General features: G+C 52.2%; 1 protein-coding gene across 1 annotated transcript in view; it reads right to left on the reverse strand.

Moving 5' to 3' along the window:
- The window catches only part of COL27A1 (collagen type XXVII alpha 1 chain), a 44,340-nt gene extending 35,986 nt beyond the window's left edge, over nt 1-8,354 (reverse strand). Inside the window, exon 1 of the mRNA XM_042879072.1 lies at nt 8,306-8,354. Within this exon, the coding sequence (XP_042735006.1) occupies nt 8,306-8,318 (13 nt within the window). The 5' untranslated portion in view covers nt 8,319-8,354. The remainder of the gene's footprint in view (nt 1-8,305) is intronic.
- Between the last annotated feature and the right edge of the window lie 6,960 nt (nt 8,355-15,314).

The following is a 15,314-nucleotide window of genomic DNA, read 5'->3' on the forward strand; positions in this document are numbered from 1 at the left end:
TAAGAGATGCTCAGGTCCTGCATGTCCCTGCAGAGGGACAGATCATCCATATATCCAGCCAAGAAAGAGGGGCAACTTTTTCCTCCCATCTCACATGTTGGTGGGAGAGGGTCATGCCATAGGGTTGGACTGGGGCTCAGAGCACACAGCAGCATGGCTGCTGGCAGCATCGGGAGACAATTAACCACTACGAGCTGATTCCCCTTTCCAAATTGCTCTAAAAGAGCTGCTGTTGAGCTCCCTGGCTGGGAGCCAGGAGCACATCAGAGATCTGTCTCACTCCTAACAGCTGGAGTCAGTTTGGAGCCCTCCTCACCCTATAAGAGTCAAATCCTTGATGACTTCCAGCACAACCACCAGGCCTTTTCTCTGGAGGAATCCTTTCCTGAACACTGTGATAGGACGCACGAGGCATCCATCCCCTTGGGGCCACCTCCAAATTCAGGGTCTCCCCCTACCAGACAGATCCCAAAAGCACCAGCAGGGCCAGCTGTGTGCCAGATGCTCCATGTTTGGGAGGTTTGGGGGTCAAGGTCACAGCAAAGGCTGATGCTGTGAAGGGGCCGTGCAGGGGGAGAGGGAGACGGCGGAAATACCAGCCTGGGTGTGTTAAACATGCAGGGTGGGATCCATGGCTGTGTCTGCACATGTTTGGCTCGAGGGAGGCAGGAAACTGCACGACACAGAGGTCCCATGGCCACAGAGGAGGCTGCCAGGATGGAGAAGCTCTGGGCGTCACTTCGTGCCTCCAGGAGGGCTGCAGGGTTTGGATCAGGGTCCAGCTCTGCAGCAGCCTAAGCCATGAGGGAGGCCAAAATTAAGCAAATGAAGTAGTATATACAGTCAGCATAAGCATACATGGGAGGTTACAGTTAAAACCAGCCGAGCTGTGGAAGAAAATGAACGGCACTTTCACTGCAAGGTGTAGGATTCCCAAAAGTCAATTCACTTGGAGAGCAAAGGCACAAGCGAGGCATTATAATGAAACCATTAATATGGATTCGGAGCACTGCTTAGGGCAGGCAGGCACCTGATCCACTTGTTAGAAAGACCCAAACGAAGAGAGGATTGCTTAAAGTGAGTTTAGCAGCTTAAGGGCTTATCCTGCAAAGTGTGGGTAGCACTGCAGTGCCTGCTCCACACTGGAAGCTGCCATCGAAATCACAGCCCTAAGGGACGAGGGCAGGAAGGCAGACAAAGCCCCAGCAGTGACTGCCCCTGAAAACTGGGCAGCTTCCTTCCTCATCCACGTTTTCCAGCTCTGTCACAAGGATGGATGTCAGGATGGTGTCCCTTTGCTGCCGGGAGCCAGAGATGCCAAATGTGAAGTGCCAGCTTGGAGATGACAGGGGTGAGAACCAGCTCTGCTTCAGGGTTTGAAATGGGGGGACAAAATGTATTTTGGCTGACCTCGAACTGATCTCTGTGGGCATTGCTAACCCACATTGCACCAACGTTCTTCTGGCTGCAGGGCTCCCAGTGGCTGCCTTCCCACCTTCCTTTTTAAGGAAAAATTCATCTCAGCCATTCATTTTGAAGTACATACTTGGGAGAAAAATAGAAATTTCAAATTCCAGCTGAAGCTATTTCCCATATGCATCATGAATTCCAGATCCAGGGCCCATGCAGAGGACCAGTGTGGCATTCCTCACAGCTGCTGGCCATGCTCATGAACTAACACCTCCCTCCATCCCCATCCAGGGCTCTGCTGATGCTATATTGGGAAAGTGTTGGCACTTCTAGGGGTAGGGGAGGGAGTACATGAGCATGAGACAGAGCAAACTGGTGAAAGAACAACATTGCTTCAGAATATCATGTCTAGCAGGTTAAAATAAGAGAAAGAGGAGAGCTGATGGAGCATCATCTGCTGGCTGCACGCTGTCTTGCAAAGAGATCTCACAGCTCAGAGCCAGTACACACTGGGACTCCAAAGGGCTTTGAGAGGTCTTTGTGGTATCATAAAATTGTAGAGGGACCCTTAAAGGCCATCAGGTCCCACTCCCTGCAGTGCTCAGGGACACCCACAGCTCCAGCAGGGCTCAGAGCCCCAACAGCCTGACCTTGGCTGTCTGCAGGGATGGGGCACCACCAGCTCTCTGTGCAACCTGTGCAGTGCCTCACTGCCCTGAGTGTAAAAGACTTCCTTCTTATTTCCAGTCTAAACTTCCTCTCTTTTAGTTAGACCTCATGATCTTAGAGGTCTTTTTCAACCTTAACGATGCTATGATTACAAGAGCAACCTCTGCCACCCACTCAGAGCTCACCCAACCCAGCCTGGATGGGATCCCAATGCCCAATAACCTCAACAAGCACAAGAAATCCCATCCCAGGAGCAACATCACTACCTCCACCCGCGCCTCAATGCCCCGCAGTGATCAGGCACTGAAACGCCTCGGCGCCATCCATCTTTCCTCAGAGCAGAGAAAACCTGCTGGCAGCAAAAGCAATGCTTTAAAAATAGCCAGATGGCTTGCTGAGATATTTGGGATCCAAAATAGGAGATCCTGACGTTCCTCCCAGATGAAAGACATTGGAAGAGGTCTGTGGCGATGGATCGCCGTGTTTCACCTGGAGGGATCTCAGCGCTCATCTTGTGGGGTCACATTCAGCCCTGGGGTGGACAGAGCTGCTCCCTGCCTGGACCTGGAGGTGACAGTGGGGTGACACAAACATAGGGCGACCGTGTAATGCCATGGGCTGCAGTGCAGCCTTCCTGGGCTGGGAGCAGCCTGCCTGGGGTTGGCCTGAAGAGGAACGCTTTGGTTCACTTTCCTCTGTGAAGAACTTAAGGCACTTTTTATAAGGGAAAATTGTGCGCAGTTTCAGCATCTCAACTGATGAAACAGCATTTCTGTGTTGGAAAGAGACCAGGAAGACATGGAGGAGACGCTGTGGATTAGCTCTGATATCTGGGGCTAGATTCACTTCCAACATATCTCCCATTGTTTGCCAGCTCATTCACCAACTCATTTACCAACCACTTCCAGCTTTCAAACGATGAACTCATTTACAAAGACCGTGACTACACTAAAAAAATCCCATTTTACACCTCTATAAAAGAACCTCTCCATCACAAAGACCATACAGCCTCCTTCTCCCAAGTCTTGGGATGATTATTTTGGAGAGAAGACCAAAAGTCCTTCACCATGCTGCTGGGGCAAGGAACCCCACAGCGTGGAGCTGAACCAAACGTCTCCAAACAGAAAGTGAAGATGCTCCTTTGTCACCAAGGAACCAGGCCCAAAGAGGAGCCTGGAGAACCAGGGCTCTGTGTGCAGCCCCATGGCCTTCCCCAGCCAGAAATCCCATTGCAGAACCCCCCTCACAGCTCCATGAGCGCTGCATCCCCAGCAGTGGGCACAGCAGAACCGGGCAAAGCTCGAGACAGTAATTAGCACAGCACTAATTACCAGCAGCGTGGGACTGAGACACGCTGTCAAGGTTGATGTGCGCTAAACAGAAGGTGTTCTTTTGTCACAGTGTTGCTCCCTTGAGTTCTTGGAGTGGGAAAGGCAGGGAGGAGGATGCTTAAGTCTCAGCTTTTCTCCCAGTTGACGGCCAAAGCTTTTCAGCAGAGCGCTGTCACAGGGGCTGCAGGTTGAATGAATCCCTCGCACAATGAGGGGACGCTGGGGACAAGGAGTGCCTTTGCCACCAGCTGGCAGCCACGGCCCCATGCTCACTCATGAAGGGGATGGAAGGGCACGGAGCCAGCCCAGTCTGCTCAAAAATAGGGAGCAAAGCACACACAGACACACAGAGTAATTTTACTAAGAGTTGGAGAAGCAGCCACCCGCTCCTAAAGTCCAGCTGTGACGAATCAAATGGTGCTCACCATGGAAGCTGCCATTGTACGACCCATCCACCCACAGCCCTGTTCTGTGTCCCCTGGATGTGGGTGGATGGGGATATGTGGGGTTCCAGGAGCTGAAGGTCCCCAGGATTGAATGCTCCCAATGCTGTATCAGCACTCAGAGCACTGCTCCTCTATGTGCAAAGTATACAATGCAGGTCCTCCTTCCTATAGGGACCCCCAGGATAAGGGTTAATGCAGTTCCTGGAGCCCCAGCTTCCCCAGCTGGTTGGGTAAGCAAAGAGCGCCTGTTCTGCACACAGGGTGCTGGGACACAGCCCTCCCAGGATGCAATCTGCCAAGCTTTCTTCCCCACACAACCTCAAACCAACCCAAACCCAAAGGAACGAACAAACACTCCCTCTGTGCTGCAGGGAGGCTGAGCTTTAATCACTTGCAGCCAGCAAGAACAGAATTCAAACCAGCATCCCCTGCTTGGGCATCAGCCCCACAGCTCTCCAGAGCACACATGGCTTGTGAGAGCAAAGATTGATGCTACAGATATACGTAGCACATACTGAACATACAGAAGCAGGCTGTTTGCTTGGCCAGAGGGGGAGGAAGGAGGCTATGTCAGCCTGTTCAGTGTGCTGAGGGGCTGTGAGGCACTGAGCAATGTTTGACACACACAGGAGAGGCACTGCAGCCTAGCAATGACAGGTGCAGTGCATACATCATCTGGCTGAACACCCCAAAGCAGTTTATACAGCCTTACATACAGTTTATATAGACCTGCAGCACGCAGACTACCCATCACATGTCTTGTCCCAAAAAGCCCTCCCCCTAGGAAACCCATGCTTCTGCCCTAGAAACTCTTCCTCACTGCAGTGGGATTTAAAAAGAATGGTGCAAAAAGGAGGGGATAATGTCCTGTAATGGCAGAACTGAGGAGTTCTGCTTGCACTGGAGAGTCAAGCACAGGTGACATGAGATCTGGTACTTGGGGGGGTTTTAAGCCCTTTGGCTTGCAAACTTGTTCAGATTCACATTGCAGAGCATCGCATCTCCTGGAGGATCAGTGACTGAAGGACAACTCCCACCAGCCCTCAGGAGAGAAGCACTGCCAAGTGCTGCCTCTTCACGTGCCGCTCATCCCTTAATTAAGCAGATTTTAATTGGGTGACTCTAAGCTTTAATTAACCGTGCACGTTCATTTCTGGGTTGCATTCTCAGACAGCCCTGTATCACCCAGCTTCCTTCCCCACTTCCAATCTCCAGTGCTTTGTCCACCCTTTGGATCTCACTCTGGTTTCAGCTGCTGGAATGCAGTTCACACTCGGTTCCCAGGCTGGGAGCTGCAGCATCTCAGTGCTTCCCAGCCAACGTTCAGGCAGAGTTAAGCTCCACTGAGATAATGGCACTTTCCCTCTTGAAAACACATTGCCAGCAACGTGGCCACACAGCAGCCCCTGGCATGCTCCAGCTTGGGCCTAACACCCATATTTGGGGCAGGGTTTGTGCTGTGTTCCACCAGGCCACCTCCTAATGCCAGGACCTGCGTGTGTCAGTGCAGTGCAAGTGTAGCAATGAGCATCCTACAAAACACCACCTGAACCAATGTCTTCTTTTACATTGTTATCAGAGTCCTCACCATTCACCACACAGCCCCACACCTCCCACGGACACGTCCCAGCCCCATCTTCAAAACTTGGCTTACGTTTCAATCCATGCAACTAATTCTGTTCCCCGTTCTACAGGCCAGTTGCCAGGACCTCGCTGTCCCCCAGGGCCCTGCCATCCCCCATCCTGGGCAGGGCCAGCTGATCCTGCAGCCACCAGGACAGAGGGAACCCAGAGCTCCCAAAAGTTTCCTGGCACTGGGGAAGAAGAGGACGCGTGCTGCAGCCCCAGTGCAGGGATTTCAACTATGGCACGCACAAATGCATTATATTATGGATACATCAGAACAGTCACACACAGACCCGACTGCTCCACTCCTACAGAAAGACCCCACCTCACTCCACCCCAGCATCCCCCTACCACCGAGACCACGCCATACGACGAGCCCCCGTCCAAATCCACTCCCCAATGGCAGCAGCCCAAGAGAGACATTTCCCCTGCAGCCCCCTTCCCAGCCCCAGCAGCGGTGCGGGATGTGGCGCTGGGGCAGCCCCGAAGCAGCGGAGGCCCCCCAGGTGCTGGGCTTCGGGATGGTCACACCGCGCTGCCGCGCCCGCAATGCCGGCTGAACAGTGCATCCTAGCGGACACCTCCTCCTCGAGCATCCCTACCGCCCGTGAGCGACTCTAAGGGAGTCTCTCCCAAACCCCCACACCTCATCCCATCCCCACCTTTCAGAGAGGTTTCTCTCCTACCTGCCTGCAGCCCTGAGCCCGTCTCGGGAAGCTCCAGCTCCACCGCTCCCAGGGGCAGCGCGCAGAGCAGCGCCAGAGCCAGCGCCCCACAGCGCATCGTGCGCCCGGTCCCGGCCCCGCACCCGGCCCTGCTCCACCCCGAGCTCCAGGACCCCCGCGGAGGAGGAGGGGGAGAGAAGAGATAAGGGGAGGGGGCTGGAAGGGAAGGGGGTGAGGAGGAGGCACCTTCCTGCCCTCCCTCCATTCATCCCTCCGCCCCCAGCAGGGGAAGGGTGGGCGGATGATACGGGGCGGGGGGAATCGCGTGGCCCCCTCCCCTTGTGCTGAGCGGGGCCGTGCGCACACACGGGTTTCTTGAGCAACCGCGGGCTGCTGGGGGTTCCGGATCGCCCCCCCCCCCTCCTCCTCCCCGCGCCCGTTCCCACCTCGTGGCTTTGCCTGATCTGCACACAAAGCTCAGGAGCGCTCGAGCAGCCCTTTGCTTTGCGTTCAGAACGTGCGATGCGGGTTGGGCTTTTCTTTCTCAGGTGTTGCAGATTCCCGTCGATTTGCACAGCGCTGACCTTCTGGCCCAGCTGCATCTCTCTGTCCTGCAGTGGATTTCTGGAGGGATGGGGGGTACTGCATGCAACGCCCTTCTCTCCCTTCCTGCAACAGCACCCCACTGCCGTGGGAGCTTTCAGGTGGATCAGTGCACAACCAACTCCTTCAGAGCAGTCCCAGGAAATGGAGATGGGGATGAAACTGGGGTTGTTGGCACGCGAACGCAGCTAAACACCAAGGCATGAGGAACCTGCTCAGGTGACCTCGTCCTTGCTCTGAGCTCTCTGCTGCTGACCCCGGGCACCCCGCTGCCCTTTGTGTCCCATTGGGACATTTTGTCAATGACAAATGACAATTGACAATGGTCCCATTCCCATTGGAATCAAAGCATCCTCTTCGGCTGAATACCCGGGGATCTGCCTGAGGGAAGCGTTAAGCGCCCTTCCTATAATCAGGCACTTCTGGAAGTAGCGCTTCCCAAAGCTCCGAGGACGGGAGCAACATCCACGAGCGGTCTGGGGTTGGTGCACCGTGCTGCGGGCCGTTGGGGCACTCACCAGCACCACCCACAGCCTAAGGCGAATATTTTGGGGGGAACGACCTCAAAGGGGCAGCGGTGAGAGACTGAGAGACGAATCGGCCCTTTTCCAGTTGTTTTGTTTTTTTTTCCCCGCTAAGAAGTAGGAAAGGTCTGAGAATGCTTCCCCCTAACGGCAGCACGAGGTGTGGGGAGTGGGAAATGCTGCTCCGGAGCCCTGATGGGATCTGCAGGGCTGCGATGGATCCCGACACTGGAACGCAGCGGTGCCCTTTGGGGGGACAGAGCCGTGCAAAGCCCCGCAGCTGCACTGCACGGGTGGCGTTGCTGCTCTTTCCATGGATGCTGCTCAGGAGCACTCAGAAATCTCCACGTCACCCCTGGGTTTGGCTTATCTCAAAAAATAAAATAAAATCCTGCTCTTCTTTATGCTCCTCTGTTCCTAAGGAACCCAGGCACAGCCCAGACAACAGCCAAGGGAAGCGATTCTGCTCCACACTGCCAATAACTCACTGAGTGACCTCAAGCCAATCCATCTTCCTCCTGTGCTGCATCCTGACCTGGTGACCAAAAGGACCTTCCCTGGGCTCACACAGCCCTTCACAGGAACCCCAGGTGGGACCTCATCACAGCAAGGAAGAACAACAGCAAATCCTAAACCAGACCTTGGCCTCTGAAGTGCACTGAAAACTGCAGTGCTCCTCCCCAGGGATGCTCTCCAGCTGCTAATAATTATTTTAACTCCACACTGGGGAGTCTTTGGAGCTGTCAGAAGGGTCACAGCAGCAGTGCCCAGTGAGGGAGACTCACACCGTGCTCAGCCCTGGTGAATAAGGCAGCAAAAGAAACGAGAAGTTCCTTCCTTGCGTTTGCCTTGAGTTTGCCTTCTGTTCAGGGCAAGAACTGCAAGGCGTTCTCAGCGAGCACCATCACCATCACCACTAAGTAGCAGCAGCGTGCCAGCCACCAGCAGACCTCACACTGCTGGTTTCCATGCTCACAGTGCCCCAAGGTAACACCAAAACCACCCATTCCATTTCTTACAGCACCCCAAACCTGGGCCCTCCATGCAGCTTCCTTCCCACGCTGCCACCGGGAGCGACGGCCGAGCTGCGGCTGCAGGCGGGCTCCCATTCACCACTGCACACATTGGCTGGGACTTGGTCACGTGGTTTGGTTGGTTGGTTTTTGGTTTGTTTTTTTTTTTGCTAAGTTTTTATTTGAATTCAAGGACTTTGCTTCATACAAAATGTAATTGTAGAAACAACTGCAGAGTTCAAAGTTTGGCTGATAAATGGTACTCAGGCAGCAAACTAGGCAATCACAGAATCTTTCTCTTTTTTTTTTCTCTCTTTTTTTGGGTGAAATTCCAGTTGTGTTGCATGGTTGGATCTTTCATAATTTTCAACATTTTTTTCTTTTTCCTTTTCTTTAAATAGAAAGTTTTGCAACAAACCCCCAATTTATATCAAATATAATTAAAAATTAACAACTGATGAATACATCGTATCAAAAAAGTACGAAGATAAACATTTTCCATGCACATACTTTTTATATATATGTATATATGTATATATTTTACATGCAAACATTACTTATTCAAAGTACAGCCACTACGAGACTGGTTCTGGATGCAGAAAACTGATTGGTGCAATTCAAGTTTGGCAACTCACTATGAGGATCCTTGGAGTTATGACGTATGCATTGAAGAGACAAGGCTGTAAAGGTGGAGGGGAAAAGGTTCTACGGACAACCGTGGTCGGGCTCCTCTGTCACCGCCATCGCTGGAAGCAACGACCCCTAGGGGAGGGCGGAGGGTCGGACAAGTGGAGCTGCTGCTTTGTGTTCCGTGCAAGAATCGGAGCGATCCCGCACCCCTGCAGGGCTGTGAGCTTCGGAGGGGGAACCGGTGTGGGGCCGTGGGGGCTGAGGTTGAGAATGACCGAGGAAGGGGCGAGGCGAGGGGGGGGAAAGGCAAAACTGCTCGGCGCAGAAAGGCGGCTCGTCTGCTTTGCGGCGTGGGCGCAATGTTTGCATGCGGTGTTGGAGAGGTTCTGCTTTCTCCTCTCCTCCTCGGAGTAAAAGAGTGACGTTTTTCTTTAAAACTTCAAATAAAGCCTTTTTGTGCCTTCGTGTAAGGAAAATGTATAAAACGTTTGGTCACGATCATGCTGAAGCCCGAAACAGGAAGATCCAGCAGATAAAGCTACAGAATGGATGAAGGTCTCACTGACTGTGGTGTGGATGTGTTTCCTTACGTGTCATCTTGTTGCATAGCCCTCCGTTTGCAAATTACAGCCATTACCCATAGAGGACCTCTGGCTACCGCACTTCCTTTATTCAAAGTGCACATAAATACAGAGACAGAGACAGGAGTTTTCCTTTAGCAGAATCCAGGGATGAGATTGGCCAGAGATTATCATTCAGTAACGGAACAAAAAACACGCAACGGAACGCGACAGGTAGAAATTCTCCAACAGAAAAGCTACAGGAGATGTGAAGAACCATCCTACAGCAGGATGCTCCCAGCACAGATCCCCAGAAGGACCTTGCTGAGAGCATCAGAGACCTCCTGAGTGTTTTGGTAGCCTCCAACACCCTAAAACCACCCTCGTGTCCAAACCTATCAGCAGGTCGTGCCGGGATCTCCACCCGGTTCAAGCTTTGCCTTGAGAAGTTCCACAGTTCTGGGGCTCGGTTGATCCTCTGAAGTAATTCAACTGTCCAACCATTTCCTATCGTTACTTTTAGCAACGTGCTCTACGGGCACCTCCCACCCCTCCTGCTTTAACCTTCCGCCCAGGAACTGCTTGGCTTCTGGCCTCCTGTGCACCAAATTAGCCCTACTGAGGTTCTCCAAAGGCACGGACACCAGGTCCTGCCCAGGCGCTTCTTTTGGTGCTTTCTCCCCATTGCCAGGTCATCTGCGCCTCCTTCCCAGGCTCAAAGTGCAGAAATCCACACGTGCACAAAATAAAAAGTCGTCCAACGTAAAAGTCATTGCAAGAACACAGAAATCTCATCCCTGAGAATCAGAGTTAGAGGTTTTGATATTTTTGTTTCGTTTTCTTCTTGACAGGCAATTAAAAACAAGTCTCTCTCCATCTGCCCCCAACACAAACGACGCACCATGGGACACGGCCGCGGCTCCCGCAGCCCAACTACAACTCTAGACATGCAATGGGAAAGGTGCAGCTCCTCTGGGAGCATCACTGCAGCTCTCCCACAGGACCTAAACATCTGTCAACGAGACAACACCAGACAACGAGACAAGGCCAGTTCCAACCGCTGCAGTTACACCCTTCCCGCTCTCAACACTTAAATCGTATTTAAGAAAAGAAAGCCAGATTAAAAACAAACAAACCAAAAAAAAAAAAAAGAAAAAAACAAAAGAAAACCAACCCAACAACAAAAAAATCACCAAACCAACCCCAAAACGTGTTTGCCTTCCCCGCTACCATCTTCCAACCCAGCCCAGGCAATGTGCTCGCCATGGGAGCTCCATCCCCAGCTCCTGCGGGCGCTGCCCCAGGCCCCGCTACCCCCACGTCCGATGCATCGAAGCAAGAGTTTGCGTCGTTGTTGCCGTGAAAGATTTCAAAGGTTAGGCACTTAGTAGTGAACAACTGGAGCATTCGGTAGAAACGGTGGGACCTGGAATGACAATTGGACTAATTCTCTACATAAAGAGTAATTTTTTTTTTCCTTTTTTCTCTCTCTTTTTTTTTTTTACTGTACAATTTACAAAAATGCACACAATGAAAAGTTAAAGTTCTATCTAATAGCTTGATATAAAACCAATAGCATTTCTTCTGCTCAACTCTACGCTTTTTTCCTTTTTTCCTGTTTTGTTTAGTTGTTTTTTTTTTGTGTGTGTGTGGTTTTTTTTTGTTTTTGTTTTTGTTTTTTTTTTGCTAAATCAAGCTTATATTGTAAACAAGACAAAACAGTGAGGGCATGTTGCAGTCAACAGGAGAGAGGGACAGGAAGAAAAGTCTCAGCAGCAAGGAAACAGTCCTTAGGAAGGAGCTCTCGTGTGGCTTTCTGGTGGGCGTGGAGGACCCGAAGTGGTGATGCACGTGAGAGGTCCGGGGCGAAGCAGCGAGTTCCTGGGAAGGGTCGCTGTGGCTGAACATCAAGTCCCAATGGACTGTCCTTTGTTCTGATCTGTGGGGTTTTTTTTCTCCTCTCCCAGTTCTCTAGGTAGATCTCTTCCCTCTTAGCGGGAAATGAGATAAAACACGGGGTCGAGCTTTGTTTGCCGGTGTCCTTTTTGCAACCCTGACTCCTGCCCAGATAAGGGTGGGGAGAGAAAAAAAATAATGAAGTAGTAACCCAACCTCCCACTGACCAATCAACTGGTCACACAAATTGGCACCAAACAGTGCCAATCCCAAAAAAACATTGGTGGTCTATTTGTCTGCCGACAGGGATGGCTCCATGCGGACCTCGTGGTTGGGCATCTGGTGCACGTTTCTGAAAGCAGCAGGAGGTGGGGAGAGGTGTGCTGCCCCCTGGGAGGGAGCCTGCTTCCTTGGTACATTTCAGTGGGAAAAAAAAAAAAAAAAAAAAAAAAAGGAAGAAAAAATGAAAAGAAGAGAGAGGCAGGAGAGAGGCTGCACAAATGTCTCCGGAGGTCTCGGAGTGGGGCAGAGCAGTTCTGGCAGCAGGGGCCACCCCCCGGCACCGCGTGTCTGAGCGCACAGCCTTCCAGATGATAAAACTCATCGACTTTCCCCGTGTGCGCCTCCGAGGGTTTGGCTGTGCCGCTAGCACCAGTCGTCCTCGTCGGCTTCGTGGTAGTAGCTCCGTCCCCTGGTGCCAGTGCCGGGCCCCGTGTTGAGCCCCAGCGTGTAATGGTAGCCATTGGGCACCCGGCGTGCTTGGTGAGACTGGGAGGTCAAGGAGGAGACGTAAGAAGTCCTGGAGGACCGCCCCGAGTTGGTGGCCACGGCTTCCTCGAAGGTGAGCGTGTCCTCGGGCGCTGCGCTCACCGGGCTGTCGGCGGCGTCGCGGTGGCCCAGGTAAGGATCGGAGCCGATGCGGGCAACCGCGGCTGGGGGCGGCTGCTGGTCCCCACGCAGCAGCGCGTTGTGCTCAGACAGCCCGCGGCTCAGGCGGCCCGGGGAGAAGGGCGGGAGGCCGCCGGGCGATGTGCCGAAGTGGACGGGCGAGGAGTTGGCGGTCTTGTACGTGATGCTGGGGCGTGGGGTCAGGGGGGTCTGCGGGAGCTGCCTCCGACCCCGGCAGGGGGTACTAGCACCAGATGTCGACAGCAAGGGGCTCCCGTTAACCGAACCACTGCCCTACATCAAAATTGGAACAGAGCGAATGAAAAAAATAACAACCAAAACAAAAAGAAAAAAAAAGAAAAAAAGGAAGGAAGAAAGGAAAAAAAAGAAGGAAACGCCGGACGAACACAAAGGCAGGCAGGTGTAAAACAGAAGGAGAAGCGACAGGAGGGAGAGACAAGTCACAAGAGGAAAGAGAAGGAAAAAGAGAGAGTTTAGACACGCACAGTTAGGGGAAGGAGGTTCTCGAGAAATAATTGAACAGGAGATGGGAAAAGTTGGAGAACTGAAGTTCTGCAAGAAGTAGGTAAGGACAGAAACAACCGGAGCACTGGTAGGACGCAAACTGGTAGATGGCTCCAACAGAGCCTGGGGAGAGGACCCACAGCACACACACCCCAACATGCCCTTACCTCTGCGACTCCGTGAGCGGCCCCACAACCTGCTGTGTTTGTTGGCAAACACAATTTGGCCAAAAAGCGCTCTGCTTTGGGGCAAGGTTTTTCTCAGCTTCAGCCAAGAGCTGTGAACATTGGCCCTGGGGGTCACTTTTGTGCTCAGAACTGAATTATGTGGGAGAATTTTGGGATAGACTTTTTTGACAGTTTCAATTGGAACGTGTTTTATTCCTAAATAGATACTTGCTGAGAAACAACAACGAAAGGATTTTTTTTAATGGGCTCTAGCATTTTAACAAGAGGGCTTCTTGAAGAAAAACACTGAGAACTGTGTTCACCTTATGCTCGTTAATATTGCACCCTCACTACTGGAATGGAAGAACAAACTGGCAGCTCCATCAGTTACTAACAGGGATGCATGGGAGAAAACTGAGCTACAAAGGGGGAAAGAACCATGAGAAGAGAAGCAGTCCATGCTTCAGCACTTCAGTTCACCTTCTCCCAAGGCAGTGCATGAATAGCCCTAGGAGCATGTTTTAAAAATCCCTCACTTTTCAGGATCTGGTCTTTTGGGACCAGGACTTAATTTCTCATGAGTAGCTTTTTCTTCTGTGGCAACATCGAATTGGGTTGGGCTAGCCAGCAGTGCCTGCTCTGCTCTGCTCTGTTGGGTGCTCATACGACTGGGATGCAAACTCTTGTCCTTCAGAGCCTGCACATTGGATCTTTGCCTTTCTTTTCTTCCACTTCTACCGTTTCTGCTACAGGCAGGTCTCAGGCTTTCTGCATGCTAATGGAGATGATGGGGAGGATCACCACCACTCAGTGACCTAGTATTGCCAAGGGAGGATGCCAGCCTTTTGCACGGTCATACATTACAACGTACAAATGGATGCTCCAGCACTGGAGGTGTTCAAACTCAGGCTGGATGGGACTTTGGCCAACCTGATCTTCCAAAAGAAATCCCCACCCATAGCAGGGGCTTGAACTAGATGATGTGTCCCTTCAATCCAAACAATCCTACGATAAGCAGGACCTTAAAGCTCTGCCTTCCACAGTCTTCCATCTCCTCTATTTTAAGAGGGACATGGAGAGTGTACATTCCTAGCAGAAGTAAAGGCTCTCCTCCCACCCTGCATCTCCTCACCTGTCTGTGGGGACCTTGCTCAGGCCCACCATTGGGCGAAGTGGGCCTGCTCTGATCAGCAGACTTGGGCTGGGATCGGTCCCGGCTGCCATAGCGATCACAGGAGTAGAAGCGCTGCTTTTCTGAAGAGGAGGAAGAGTGCTGCTTCCTCTCTTGGGACCGTCCACGCTCCTGCTTCTTGTCCTTGGAAGAAGATTCACCAGACTGGGCCACTGAAAGAATATTAATTGGCGCTCACCAACGTGAGAAGAACACTGAAATGCGGAGCAGGGACCCCAGATGACACATAAAGGCTGCTATGGACTAACCCTCGTTAAAACACAAAGCTCTTACCAGCTTCCCCATCGGCCAGCTGATGTGTGGTCCTGTCCAAGGACTTCTGCTTCTTCTCTTTCCGCCGGTGGCAGCGGTGGTGGTGGTGGTGATGCACCTGGTCCGTGGGCACGCGTTCCAGGGAGTACTCATAGAGGTGCATGGGATGTGGACGCTGCGGGGTCAGCGTGGAGATAGAGCGCTTCATGGGGCTCGTGTCCGGGATGGGCTGCGGGGCACAGGGCACACGGAGCAGGGTCAGGGGACGAGCACCTCACCTTGCTCAGCTGCTCGTTTCTCAGCACCGGGTCAGTTTTATAGAGGTAGACAGGGGCAAGGAGGGGCAGGAGAAAAATAGTTCATTGGCTCTAATTGGAACGGGCAGAAGAACTTGGAACGGTGGACTTAGCGGTAAGTTCGAGGAGCAAATGAGATCTCCATTTGCTGAAATGGGCTTTACTTTCAGTTTTGTGCCAATCCACAGGGCGCAGAGCAGGGATGCAGCATGTTACACCACACACAGCCTCATGGGAGTCAACAGGAGATGAGCAGGGGCACAGGGCAGCACAGTAGCCAAGCGTCTCACAAAGGTTATTCTCCAAGACCAGTTCCACCCAAAGCTGCTTCAGGGCCTGGGATCATCCCAAAGCAACTCCAAAGAGGGAAAGCATGAAAGCATTTCTGGGCATCGCATGGAGAGGGAGAAAAATCAAAAATAAAAAAAAAAAAATGGGCAAGGTACAGGCTAAGCCACCAAAGAGCTACAGCTGTCTTCCTGCACCTGAAAACCACTTCCATCAAACTGTTAAACCTCCCCTCTTGTCCTGCTTGTCCCAGCCACAAGGGCATCAAGAGCAATGATAGGACATCATGTATACTCTGCAATTTTACCAGCATATCTCCAGAAATAAGCACTC

Source organism: Lagopus leucura, unplaced genomic scaffold, assembly GCF_019238085.1.
Source record: "Lagopus leucura isolate 7727_CA_CO unplaced genomic scaffold, USGS_WTPT01 Super-Scaffold_100022, whole genome shotgun sequence".
Classification (NCBI taxonomy): domain Eukaryota; kingdom Metazoa; phylum Chordata; class Aves; order Galliformes; family Phasianidae; genus Lagopus; species Lagopus leucura.